This window comes from Lampetra planeri, chromosome 37 (genome assembly GCF_965212315.1).
Source record: "Lampetra planeri chromosome 37, kcLamPlan1.2.h2, whole genome shotgun sequence".
NCBI lineage: Eukaryota > Metazoa > Chordata > Hyperoartia > Petromyzontiformes > Petromyzontidae > Lampetra > Lampetra planeri.
This window is the reverse complement of record NC_136143.1, coordinates 10,087,644-10,101,493: the sequence shown is the minus strand read 5'-3', so window position 1 is coordinate 10,101,493 and position 13,850 is coordinate 10,087,644. Positions and strand designations below refer to the sequence as shown.

The 13,850-nt window shown below is 57.9% G+C and overlaps 1 protein-coding gene across 1 annotated transcript in view; it reads right to left on the bottom strand.

Annotated features, from left to right (window-relative positions):
• Positions 1-660: 660 nt before the first annotated feature.
• The window catches only part of LOC144730834 (mediator of RNA polymerase II transcription subunit 13-like), an 81,551-nt gene continuing 68,361 nt past the window's right edge, over positions 661-13,850 (bottom strand). The window contains 16 exon segments of the mRNA XM_078611609.1: positions 661-2,276; positions 2,749-2,849; positions 3,007-3,180; positions 3,702-3,874; positions 4,586-4,762; positions 5,296-5,454; positions 5,576-5,718; positions 6,544-6,767; positions 7,045-7,236; positions 8,408-8,666; positions 9,072-9,169; positions 10,203-10,340; positions 10,697-11,103; positions 11,974-12,175; positions 12,438-12,661; positions 13,045-13,224. Coding sequence (XP_078467735.1) covers positions 2,144-2,276; positions 2,749-2,849; positions 3,007-3,180; positions 3,702-3,874; positions 4,586-4,762; positions 5,296-5,454; positions 5,576-5,718; positions 6,544-6,767; positions 7,045-7,236; positions 8,408-8,666; positions 9,072-9,169; positions 10,203-10,340; positions 10,697-11,103; positions 11,974-12,175; positions 12,438-12,661; positions 13,045-13,224 — 2,984 coding nt within the window. The 3' untranslated portion in view covers positions 661-2,143.

The window sequence follows — 13,850 nt, the reverse complement described above, 5'->3', positions numbered from 1 at the left end:
ACCACCCCCACCCCCCAATCGAGGGCTACAAAAAAGGATGAAAATTGTTACAGAGTCGTATGAAAAAACACTAAAAGTTTTAAACATTGTATACAATTTTACATTTTTTAAAACTTTTCTTTAATATATTTGAGAAAAAAGCATATGTCAAATTTGTATCTTTTTTTTAAAATCTGCTTACGAAAATAGTCCAGTAAATTAAAAGTTTTTTGTATATTTTTCTTCTCCTATTTTTTAATTTCACTTGAGTTTTTTTAATAATTACCCACACCCCCCCCCCCCATTCCCACCCCCCTTCCATATCCCATCTCCCCACCCAAGCACATACCCCCCCACCCCCCAAAGCCATCACTCTTTCACAATCCATTATCACCCCACAAAAAAAACACATCATCATCATCATTGTCCCGTTAAGTCATCTGATCTGTATACACTGTACAGTACTAATTACAAAGATGGCCGCCTTCATCCGGTGGGCCGCGCGACAATACTGAGCGGTGTGAGCGAGTGTGGGTGTGCGTGTGGGTGTGCATGTGAGTGTGCGTGTGGGTGTGCGTGTGGGTGTGCGTGTGGGTGTGCATGTGAGTGTGCGTGTGGGTGTGCGTGTGGGTGTGCGTGTGGGTGTGCATGTGAGTGTGCGTGTGGGTGTGCGTGTGGGTGTGCATGGGGGTGCTCATGGCAAGGACCACTGCCACTTCCGTCTTCCAAGAGGGGGCCGTGGGGTAAAGATTGGGGGGGTCCCCCATCGCCATCACTCCCTCGTGCACCCAACCCCATCATCTTCCCCCCTCTCCTCTTTCTCTCCTTGTCATTTTGCTTCAATCTCGCCCCCCCCCCCTCCACTTAAAAGCTCAGCTCGCACAGCAATCAAAAACTTTACGGGCAAAGAAATCAATAATAAATCATTATTATTTTTCATGAAAAGCCGCCTAATTTTCTTTTAAGTTTGAAGAAGTCTTAAAAAATAAGAGGCCTATAACGTGCCGACGCTTTTGTACAAACCCGCAGGAGAGACCGGTTCCAATGTACTCCTCGCTCATCGGGAGAAACTCCACTCATTCGCCGATTTAAAAGTAACCCTTTAAAGGAATTCATTTATTTTAATGCCAACGAAACAGACCATTTAAACGTAGGTCCACTTAAGAAGCGGACCTCGAAACCCAAAAGGCAGTTTTGTTTGTTAGCGTCGCGTAATAGAGAGCCATTGAACAGCGCTTTGTACAAAACGTAAGCGAGGAAGAGGGGGTGTGTGGAATTGGACAAAATCGCAATCGCGGTTTTGTCCAATTTTTCCACCGAATCGTCACCGTGGACACCAACGACCGGAGAATCGCTAAACGATCGTCATCATAATTTTTCTAGCTTTAGCGTCACGCAAACGGACAACGGTGAGCTGAGTGAAGAGTAAAAAGAGGGAGGAGACGAGCTGAAGAATTTGCATTCTCGTTTGTCATCATTTTTAGTTTTTGTTTCCCACCCCACGAGGGCGACTGGGCGAGGGAGTGAACGGCCAAGGGAACAACAGACGGTTTTTGTTTGTTTGTTTAACACTTGTGTAGGTAAAGCAGTCTTGGCACATCGCTGGGGTCCTCAACGGCTGGCTGTTTTGATTGGCTTGCGAGGGGGACAAAGATCTTGCGGGCGGGCGGTCGGGAGAGAGGATGACGCAAAAAATTCCAGCATCTCTTTCTTCCCGTTGCACTGATGCTCACAAACCAACACCACCCCACCGCCCACACCCCCACTCCCGCCATCATGTCCGATCGGAAATCGGGGGGGGGGGGACACATCGTACTTCATCAACGCCCCCCACTTCCACCGATTTTTCTCATCATCGCGGTCATCATCGTCAACGCGGTCCTCATCATCATCACCACCCATCTTCTTCATCTTCACCCGACATCATCCACGCGCGCACAATTCTGTCGGCAGAGGTCCCCGTTTGTTTCTTTTGTGTCCCTCTCCTCCTCTTGTCGCCGGCCGGCGTCGGGCTCACGTCCGGCGTCGGGCGGGCGCCAAGCAGCGGAGGAGCGGTGGGCAGAGCGACGCGAACGCCCCTGCCACCCACTCCCACCCCACACCCACTCCTCCCGGGGGTCTCGTGGAGTTCCATGGGGCGGGCGGGCGAGCGGAGGGGGTGCTGCTACAGCAGCGTGCGGAAGGTGTTGTAGAGCTGTGTGAGCACCACGAGGTGCACAGGCAGGCAGGAGCGGCGGTCCTGGGTGGCCGGATCGCACGACAACCACGACAGCGCGTTGTAGTGCTCCAGCACAAACCTGCACGCGCGCAAAACCAGCGGCGGGTGGAGGGAGGGGGGGGCACACGCGTGCACACGCACGCCAACAAGTGTCACAAGATGATGCCAACTGGGTCGGGGCGACCGTCGTTAAGTGGTGGTCGTCAACAGATGCCAATAGGTCGGGAGAAATTGTCAGGTGTGCGCGTCGAAGTTCTTTCACGCCGTACATAGCCAACCGTGTTAATCGGAGGTGCGGGAGAAGGACAACGCACAAAAAGCAGTTCTAAAGAAATGAGTTTGTCGACCTAGATAATGAGGCTTTAAAAGTGCATAGCTCCAGTGGCTTCCTAATATCGGAAGGAAGAGCGTTCCAGACGGCCGCAGAAGCCCTTTTGTTCGGCGACTGAGCCAAAAGCCGAGATCCCAGACCACCACCGGCTGAGCTTACCCCCAAACCCTCGACCACCCCACGGCCCCCAGCCCCCCCCCCCCCCCACCGCCTTCCTCACCTCAGCACGTCGGAGGTGCGGCTCGAGTCCAGGGGGTGCGACAGCTTCGACAGCAGGAGCTCGTCCGACTGCACGGAGGTCACGTGCAGATGCAGCGACGCCTGCGGGTGAACGGAGGGAGGTGGGGGGGAGAGACAACAAAATGTGAGTGGCATTGTGGGGGGAGTGAGGGGGAGGGGGGGGTAAACAGTGAGGTGGGGGGAGACGGAGAGAGGGGGGGGGAGGGAGACGGAGAGAGGGGAGGGGGGGGGTAGCTACCTTGAGGAAGAGGGGGCAGTGCTGCTGGGCCTGGGGGCAGGAAGCCCAGAAGGACTGGGGCAGCGGGGCGGCGGGCGCCGTCGACACGTAGTAGCCCAGCGCCAGCGGCTGCTGCAGGAGGTTCGTCACCTCCTCGTGGGACTCGGCCGACAGCAGCCGCTCGCCGCCCTGGTGCTGCGGTCGCCGGCACAGAGGGGGGGGGGGGGGGGCACGCGCGGCGCGTTGGTCATCACGGCGAGGCGTTAGCCGCCTCCTCCCTCGCCCGGTGCGCGAGGAGGTCGCAGGTTCGATTCCAGACCCTGGCGATGACTGCTGTTGTACACGGTGGTCCGGATGTCATGTGACCCCCCCCCACCCCCATTTTTTACTCTCTTAAACGGATATATTTATATAAATCACATTTACAATAACAAAGAAACGGTATAACCAAGAATTATTTAAACGGCAGGGGCATGCAAGGGATGCGGAATGAGTGACCGCGATAGAGGGGTGCGTCGGGGGGGGGGGGGTGGTTAGGGAAGAGCAGGAGAGGCGAGGGAAAAAATGGAGGGTCGGAAGAGGAAGAGAATGGGCGACGGGGAAGAGGCGACGCTTTCAAGAGAGGAACGGAGCGAGGTGAACGACGGGAACCGGACGAGAAAGAACGGGGGGCAGCCGAGGAGCCGGCGAGGACGTAGCGGCGTGGCGGGCGTCACCTTGCCGGCCCCCTGGCCGTGCTGGTAGGGGGCGTCCCCGTGGGGGCCCGAGGGAGACCCCGACGGGGAGCCGGGCGAGGCGGTGGGAGAAGGGTGCAGGTTGATGAGCTGCGACAGCTCGGGGTCCACGCTGCTCAGGTCGAAGATGTCTTCCTCCAAGATGTCCATCACTTCTACGGAGCGGTGGGGGAGACACGGACGCGACCGTCAACGCGGATAAGCACAACGGCGGAAAGCTCCGTCGCTCCTGCACTTCTGCTCCACCGCCCCCCCCCCCCTCCTCTGCTCCACCGTTCATACATTGTAAGCTCTATTAAACAGTTCTGTCTTGCATTTGCGAATGAACTGGTTAAATGTCTGCGCCGGCTTTCACAGGTGCTACTCGTGAACAGCTAGGGCTCCGGTGGCTTCCTAACATCGGAGGGAAGAGCGTTCCAGACGGCCACTGAAGCGCATCCGAAAGCGTGCGACGCGGTGACCACCGTCTTTGACGGCCAGCCACAAGTCGGCGCTGTAACCGCGAGGATGACTGGAGCTCCACCCGATGATGGTTCACGCTCCTCGATAACATCGGCAAGATAAACATTCCCGCACCTCCGACTAGCACGGTTGGCTACGCACGGTGCGAAAGAAGTTCAACACACGTACACACGACATCACTAAACACGACACTATTATACACTACTATATCACGATACTACATTGACAAGTCATTCCTTTAGAACTGTTTTTGGCGTTAAGTGTTTGCCCTCCCCCGCACCTCCGACTAGTGCGGCTGGCTCCGTACAGTTTGCGGTCATGAGCGCGACCTTGCAAGCACCTGTATAAAAGGGCTCCAAAACCACGGGGGTGGGAGGGGGGGCGGGGAGGGGGGAGGCACAAACCATTGTTGGAGTTGAAGTCGAGGTGCTCGGGGTTGAAGTTGGGCGTGGGCACCATGGCGGCCGAGGTGGGGAAGACGAGGATGTGAGTGCACGACGCGTCCTGCGGGGTGCTCAGCTGCGACGTCTGCAGGTTGAGCGTCGTGCTGCGGCCAAACACCGAGCCCGTCGACACCGAGTCTGCGAGGTGGGTCGGGCGGTGGTGGTGGTGGGGGGACGCAGGGTTGTTAGCGCCGCCGGGCGACACGTCGAGCGCGCGACAAACACGGGCGCGAGAGCCAAGCGAAAACAAGCGCCAAGGCTGCACAATCGGAACACGCAGGAGGCGCCGGGCGAAGGTGCAAGCCCCTGCAGCAAGTGGCTGGTTCATGCCGCCATCTGGCAGAAGGGTATATCCACTAAGGGGGGGGGGGCCCTCTCAAGCTGTGGCCCTGACAAGGGTGGCCTCCTCCCAAGCCGTGGCCCACGGGCCGCTGGGGGTCCCGCAAAAGGCTATTGGTGTGAGGGGGGGATGAAGCGGGTCCGTGTGAACGGTTGCTTGTTACGAGTTTTGTTTTGCGAAACGTTGGCGCACGGGGGATCGTATATCGCGACGAAAGTGATAACGCAGGAACTCAGAGTGGGGAGCGGGCACGTGAGAGTGAGACGGCACACGAGAGAGAGACGGGCGAGAGAGAGAGATGGGTGCGAGAGCGAGAGATGGCCGCTCTCACCGGGCATGATGAAGAAGGATCCCTGCGGCTCGATGGCCACGAGGCACGCGGACAGGATGGAGGGCGAGTCGGCCGCGGAGATGCCGCACATGCGGCACGTCTCCTTCAGCTTGCGCGAGCTCGACTGCAGCGCGCGCCGTCCCAGCAGGATGTGCCAGTCTGCCCCAACAACAAGAAGAAGCCACGCGGTTAGAGGAGCGATCGCGGGGGTGAAGGGCTACGAAGCCGCCCCTCCGGTGAGTGCGAGCGAAGGGTGAAGGCACACGGCTTGCCGACTCACCCTTGAGCTCGCCGTGGCCCACGCGGCCCAGCCGCCCGATGACCACCCGCCAGGGGATGGAGGTGAGCTGCATCACGCCCAGGCACCACTCCCACAGCTTGTTGAGGCCGAAGCGGCGGCACGCGACCTTGCCTCTCCGCGAGCTGTCGCGGGCAAACGAGGCGGTGGGGGAGGGGGGGGGATGTCAGTCCGACGGGCGAGTGCACAGCGGCAGTGTATGTTCTTTCCCCATCGGTCTGTTAAAGATTATGTGGGAGGGATCTTTGTCTTTGCGAAGGCTGCGTTGCATGCACGTGGAACTTCTTTCGCGAGCCGTACGTAGCCGTGAACGCGGAAGGCTACGTGGCGATGGCAAAGTCATCGTGGTCCTGCGTGTGACGGCTTTGGGGGGGGGGGGGGGGGTTGAACCCTCAAAAAGGTTGGAGAGGATAGATTTTAAAATAAATATAAATACAAACGCAATCCGCGCTCGTAACATGGAACACCATTTCATATTAGCTTTATATACATCTATCATTTGTTTCATATAGACTACGAGGAGGCTAGGTCAGGGGTCAGGCAGCCTGCGGCTCCGGAACAGCATCCGGCTCTACGGGCTGCCCCCTTGCGGCCAGTCATTCTTAAAAAAAAAAATCTTCAATCTTCAACGTAATTTAATTGATTAAATATGGCAGGGAATGGGGTCACTGTGGAGTGTCTTGGTAATAGCAAAATGTCCAACAGTCAAAGTTTACCACCTACTAAATACCTGCTGCTGTGTTTGCGTACAAGTAGCTCGTTCTGCGTGTGACGCGCCTCTCAAACTATTTTGGTCAAAGACAAAAACTAAACGGCTCTTCTTCTTAGAAATATTGCTAACCCCCGGGGCTCGAGAGAGCGTGAGCGAGGGCGAGCGAGGGCGAGCGAGGGCGAGCGAGGGCGAGCGAGGGCGAGCGAGGGCGAGCGAGGGCGAGCGTGCGTGCGGGCACCGGTTGGGCACGTGGATGTTGATGATGGCGGTCTCGAGCAGCTCTCCGTGCAGGTCGGTGCAGGCCGCCAGCAGCCAGCGCTGGTCGTGGGACAGACAGTAGCCCACGAAGAGCACGTTGTGCTTCTGGCCCGCCTCGCCAAACGTCTCGCCCAGCTCCGTCTGCTTGTCCTTGACGGGCGCGAGGATGAACGGCGGCGAGTAGATCTGGAGGCGCTCTGGACGCTGCGCGTGACACAAAGGGGGCAACAATTCGTGAAATGACAAAAAGCCTGGCGGAGAATCGAGCTCACGCAAAACAAAGACGAAGATCCCCCCCTCCTCGGATAGCCTGAACAGACTGTTGGGGCAAGTTCTGATAAGCGGGCGCCTCCGAAGGCCGGCACGGCACACAAGAGGCGGTAGCTCTAACCCCCCATCACCACCTGCAGGGAACCACCCACCCCCACCACCACTCACCCCTCCCCACCTCCCCACCGCGGGGGGCCGCGCCACCCCTCACCTCGAGCTCGCGTAACGTGGACACCATGGCGGCGGCGGGCCCGAAGCCCGTGAGCGTGCGGATGCTGACGGGGTGCGGCAGCGGGCGGCGGCACTGCGCGTACACGCTGAACGCCAGCGACTTGAGGTGCTGCACATGCAGCGGGTGCTCCTCCAGGCGCACCGGCTGCAGCAGGTAGCGGCTCGGCACCACCTGCGGGGAAACGGCGGTAAGAGGCGAGGAGGTCCTTCCTGGCGTGCGGCGCGACGATTCCCGTGCGCACCCGTCGGCACGCCATCGCTCTGCCAAGCTCCGCGCGACGTTTGACCGCGGGGGAATTGCTGAAGTCGCAACGGTGACCTCGCAACAACGCACCGTCGCTGCCACCGCCGCCGCCACGCCACGGGGCGCTCACTCGCTCTCGAGCGGAGGAAAGGACGACTCGAAGGAACCACAGACGAGAGGCGGCAAGGCAGCGGTCACACGGCGAGAGCTCGTTACGTTTTCTTTCCAAGTGGTCGTGTCGATTTTTCTCCAGGTCCTCTCCGATTATTCCACCCCCCTCCACATTTTTTAAATAAACGTCACGCGTTTAGATTATTTGGCTGCTATCAATTTCCACGTGATGATGAGCCACTTCGGCGAGCTAACATGTGTGACAGCCAGGTCCGTTTCTGAAGAGCTAAAAAGCTCAGCGGGCTTTACCTGGTAAAATACTAAAAAGTTTAGTTTAATTTACTTGATAGGGCGTGGGTCGCCTCAACGTTGAACTTTATGCCAAACAAGGCGAGGATCGCCAGTCCACATCACAGTCAACGCAGTCTGAATAACCCTCCCAACCTTAGGTGCTGCGTATTTTCTCAGATGGACATGATCAATTGTAACTTCTAGGACTACATTAACCCCCCTCTGGTCGTCACAGCTGACACACTCAGTGACGGCATCACCTTTACCCCTCTGTCAGCACAAAACAGGAGGACTTTTTCACAATTCTGGCCATCGCCTGCTGATGCTGGTTGTTGTAATCACCGGCGAAACGTCGGACTCGAAATGTAACTGTTGTAGTGAGTTTACTCTCCAACACACCGCCGTGCTGCTGAAATAGCAACTAATTGGCACATTTTGTTTACGCGACATACTTTGCTAATTGGCCGTGTCGGGTTCAACAATGCGTTAATATTTACACGATCCAACACTAAAAAGAATCTTTATTATGGTGGCGTTTAAAAAAAAATTTGCAGACGACTGCAAAACCTCTCCCCACCACCGCCCCCCCCCCAGAAGATGATCGTCCACACGTCCTGTGAAAGAGGGCCCACTGCCCCAAACGTCACCCATCATTCCTTGTTATTCAAGCGTCCCGTCGCCCCCAACCGTGCCTCACCTGCACACACATGGCGTCGCGCATGTGCTTGGGCAGGTGCTTCACCATGCCCAGGTAGCAGCGCAGGAGGCCGAGCGTCCACATGGACGCGCTGAGCGCGGGGTCGTCCGGCCCCCCGCCGCCCGCCCCCGCGTCGTCGCCCTCGTCGCTGGTGAACGGGTCGACGATGTAGACCACGACGGCCGGCGGCACCGGCACCTCCAGCGAGCCGCCCTCCGTGGGCACGCCGATCCGCTCGCGCTCGCGTTCCGTGCCGGTGCTTCGCAACCGCAAAGCCCGACAAAACATTTCAACTCGGCGATTCCATTTGTTTCATTTGTCCTTCCACCGACCCCGCATCTCCCGATTAGCACTGTTGGTGACGTAGGGTGCGATAGAAGCTCAACATATATACATAGCACGGTTGCGGTTGGCTACGTACGGTGCGAAAGTTCGACATACACAAATACAAAACTAAACAACGATACAGCCACCAAACTTATTTAAGCCGCCAAAACTTATTTAAGTTCGGCGGCTGTATCGTTGATTAGTTTGTATGTTGAACTTCTTTCGCACCGTACGTAGCCAACCGCGCTAATCCGAGGTGCGAACACGAAGCTTCACGTGAAATTGCTTTCAAGCCGAGTTGTTAAGTGGACAGCAGCTCCATGGAGCAGTGGCTTACCTGTCGGGGACGTCCATCGGTTGTGACGTGGCCGAGCTACCGTCCACCTCCACGCCGCCTCCGGACTGGCTCTGACCTTGATGACTTCCCATCATGCCCTGCAGCAATTGAAAGGGGAGGTGGTAAAACGGCCACAATGAAATTAGCCACCATTGCTTGAGAGCAACGAGTAACAGTAAAAACAACGCCACAGTGAGCGAGCACTCGCTGCGCAGGAGCAGGCGAATTACAAAGCTCTCAACGTCTTGGCTTAAGTAGGCCAACGTCGCTAGGAGATGTTAACTACCTCGCCTGGTTTAGCAAGAGGGTCGTCGTGGGGGTTTGATCCAGACCCTGATGCCTGCTGCCGTATATTTGGAGTTTGCGTGTCTCTCTCTCTCTCCCCGTGGTCGCGTGGATTTTTCTCCGGATTTTTTCCTCCACGTTTAGAATCAATGTGTTTTTCTGGGCCTACCACCTTGAAACGTTATTGAAAAAAGAGCCATATAGGAGCTCAGTTGGGCCTTACCTGGAAAAAAAGTCCTTACCTGCAAAATTTTTAATTAAACTTTTTCCCCCGTCTGTTTAGAATCAACATCACGCAGTTAAATGATTTGGCTACTGCGAAAATATCCACGTGATCAGCCACTTTGTTGACCTATCATTTGTGGCCCAGGTCGCTTCTAGAAAGAGATACACAGCTCAATTGGCTTTGGGTAGTAAAATAAAATATATAGTTTTGTAATAGTTTAGTACAGTCAACACTGCAGCTCTAAGCTTAAAATACAGTGCCAAAGCACCCACACACATCAATGCAACCGAATGATAAAACTGTCAACTCCGCTAACTTTTCAACTGTTAAGCAAAGTAAGCGGGGGGGGGGGGGGGGTTGATAGAAGTGGGGGCTTGATGGCCGACGGGTCAAGAATCCTGAGGGGAGTGGCAGCCGAGGAACAGATCCGAGGACGCCGTCAAAAGATACCGGAGCGGTGAAAAATCTGCTCGTGTGCAGGCGGCTTCAAGTCCTCGGCTACGCGAGCGACAACAAGGCCCCGTGGACGAGGAGGATGACGACTCGGGACGAGACCCGGAACGACGTGCGAACCGAAACGGCCGCGTCGGTGGCGCGGTGAGGTGGGGGCAAACGAGCACCTGGTGGTGGCTTGCCGTGGCTCCCATCATGCCTTGCGTTACTCCAGTCGACCCCTGACCAAGGAAGTTTTGGGGAGGCTGCAAGGAAGACTGGCTTCCCATCATGCCTTGCGACAGCGACGGCATGCCGGTTGGCTGCTGAGAGGAAGAAACAAAACAAGTGCCGTCATTCCCTCGCTCTCTTCCTCACACAGGGTGGGGGAAGAGCTCACGGCCCCGCATTTTTATTTTATTTTATCAAGGATCGCAGCCACATGAGGGGCCTACCCACCTTGAAACGACCCCGCAAGCGTTACTTACTTACCCGCTTGCAGGCATGTTATCCTCGCTGAAAGGAAATACGTTTCTAGTTTGAGTGAACCCGGAGCACTACCAAACCCAGGATTTCTCAGCGGTCGTCATGCTCCGGAGCAGTCCGACCCCTCCGGAAACCTCCCGGCCAACTCGAGACAAAACTGCAGAGGCGTCAATACGAAGACGGCAGGGCCACTTACCCCGGACGTTGGCTGGGAGCAGGCGCCTGCTCCGGACGCTTGTGACGAAGCCTGCTGCTGCTGCTGCTGCCCGCCGGGCATGGCCGACGACCCGGGGAACACCGCCGAGCCGCCACCGTTGGGACCGCCGCCGTTGGGCCCGCCACCACCGCCGCCAGCGGGACCGCCGGCGGCACCGGCTCCACAACCGCCAGCACCGCCCGCGGTCCCGGCGCCGCCGCTCGCGTCGGCCTGCGCGGGGCCCTGGGCGCCGCTCGGGCCCGTGGCTGCGGCGGAGGAGGCGGGGGCGGCGGCCGCCCCCGCCGAAGCGCCAGGCTGCTGCTGCTGCTGCTGCGGCGGAGGGGCTCGCTGGCTCGACGACTGCGCCAGCAGGGAGCTGTCGAGCTGTTGCGTCGCAAGGTGAGGGCCTGCAGGCAGAATGAGCGCCGCGGTGGCGAGATGTCAAATACCTCGCCTGGTATGCAGGAGGTCGTGGGTTCGATCCAGACCCTGATGCCTGCTGTAAATTTAGAAACGTGCGTCATTTGTGGCCAGGTCGCTTCTGAAAAGTAACTATATAGCTGAGTGGGCCTTACTTGGTAAAATAAAAACAGTGAACAGTAAACCGAAGGGATGACCGTTAAAATGATGGGAACAACTGGGCCAAGTGGGGGGGGGGGGGGACGACAACCAAGATCTGCCCACATGTTTAATTTGATTTTCGTTTATTTATTTTATTCAACAATGTTGGGAATTCAAGAGAGGCCAGGGTGAGTCCTATATGTTTGCAGGAGTGAGAGCTTGGGTCACCAAAGTGGCAAAGAGAAATAAAAAAAAAGTGTAGAGAACGAAGCAATTGGAAGTCAAAAACAACTTCGTCACGCGAGAAAAGGAAAATGTCGCTTATACGTTCCACAGTTCTGTACCGGGCGACCCACATTCATCGCACACCGACGATCTTTAAATTTTCCATGCACGCGTTTTAAGTATCCGTAGCTGCTGCTGCTGCCACGTTTTGTGAAGATGCGGTTCAGGGGGTTGTGGCCCCACGAGATTGGGGGTGGAAGATCGAAGCCGGGGGGATTTTTTCCTGCGTCGTCGTCTACGCAACGAGGGAGGCGCTCTGTTCACGAGCATCTTGTAACAACTCCCATTGCAACCATTACCGTCGTGAACCACCGGGGAGGGACCGGACGACAGGGACGCGCGCACGCGAGTGTGGATCGTGCCGAGTGCGAAGGAACGCCGTTGCATCGTGCCGTGCGAGAAGTACGCTCTCTCTCTCTCTCCTCCCGTACCCAGGCGATGCCTGCACACTTGCGCGAACAGCCGTAGCTTGGAGAAGGCCTCGTGAGCGGCGCTGCCGGGCGGGCCCACGTTCTGCGAGAACCACTCGTCCACCGGCTGCTCCGACACCTTCTGGGCGGCCGAGCGGCCCACGCGCATGATGCCGTCGCGCAGCACCTTGGTGATGGGCCGGTGGAGGCCCAGGCGACAGTTCTGCGCAATCACAAAACGAGACGAAGATCCCCTCTTTTATAGGCCAGCGCCATGAGCGAGTAGCCGGCGCCTACGACGGCCGGCACGGCACACGATGGGGGCGGGTGGCCAGCACCACGCCCGACCGCATTTGTCTCCCTTGTAGCGACGTTGACGACGCACAATCATTGCAGAGGTGGCACCGGCTTGGCTGCTGCCACCGGGGCGGTGCAGGTGGAGGGGGGGGGGGAGGAGGCGAAGATGCCGGGATACCAACCCTCACCTCGTACACGGTGCTGAGGTCGCGGAAGAAGTTGCGGGCTCCGTGCAGCAGAGCGTCGTTCTCGGGGCACACCACGACGTAGGCGATGTCGCGCGGGGACCCAAACGGCTCCAGCAGGAGCTTGTCCCAGAAGGGCAGCGAGAACGGCGACACCATGAGGCAGTCGCGGTCGTAGCCCACGAGCAGGTGCGGGATGGGCAGCGGCTCCGGAGACTCCTCTGTTCCTGCACGACGGGTGGAGTTGGGGCGTGACGCGACGAGCGGCGCAATTGCGGCGGCGGCGGCGGCCGATGCGAGACCGCGACCCGCGTGGCCTTGTCGGAGGGGTGAAATAGCTCGGGACCATCGAATGGGGCACCCCTCGGAAATCCTCGCGCGTTTGCTCTCGCATCCAATTTGTCAGCGTGACGACGGGGCGCGTCGTGGTGAGGTTTTCACGAAATGCTCATACCAGGGCTGGGGCCCAGGATCCATGATCTAAGACCAATGGGGGGGGGGGGTGGTGGTTGGTCCTGGTGGAGTACAGATTCAGGTGCAAGGACAAAGTTTGGCCCCCACCCATAAGGATTTTAATTTATGTGGTGCTTACATGCCCCAGTATCCTCACCATAAGAGCCCCGGCCAGCCATCTTGTGGAACTGCTGCCAGGTGAGCGGGCCCTGCACGTGCTGCACGTTCTCCCAGGACCGGCCCGTGCGCTTCTTCTGGATGGCGTCCTGCAGCACGGGCTGCAGAGAGCCCAGCAGCCGCACCACGTCCTGGCTCGACAGCGACGACACCTCCACCGCTGGACGTGCAGGGCGCGAGGACGGGAGCAGGGAAAACGCGAGCAGGTCAAGCGGAGAATCGAACAACAAGCGCGAGCCAATTCCGCCGACTCGTCCCCACGTCGACGGCGCACCGCGACCACCGACAGTCGTCAACATGATGGTTTAAAACGCGGTCGAGCCGGGGAGCGCGATTGCCCGGCTTTGTTGCGGAGGTTTCGCGGTCCGAGCGCCTCCGTCCGGGGGCGTTCACCACCACGAGCGATTGGCGCGACGCAATTCGATAGAGAGGCGGGGAGGGGGGAGCGCTTGTGCCGCTGCAGGAAGCCACGGTACCAAATATGGTCTAATTTTTATCGTCAACGAGCAACATTGCCCTGCTACATGCAGGCAGACTAGACGCCCACTTCCAGGTCGTCGCTTCGTTTCACGTCGTGGTGCGCAGGGACAGCTGCCACTGGGCGGGGGGGGGGGGGGTCCCTTGGCGAGGCCGAAGCAAGGCAATGGAATGGTTGAGGTGAGAGCAAGCTTGCTCCGAGTTGACGAGGCATTCAAATTATGACCCGGGAATGCAAACGCTCAAGCTTACAACGCTGCTTTCACCACGATAACCGCAGACTATCAACCATCCCGAACCCCACTCCCC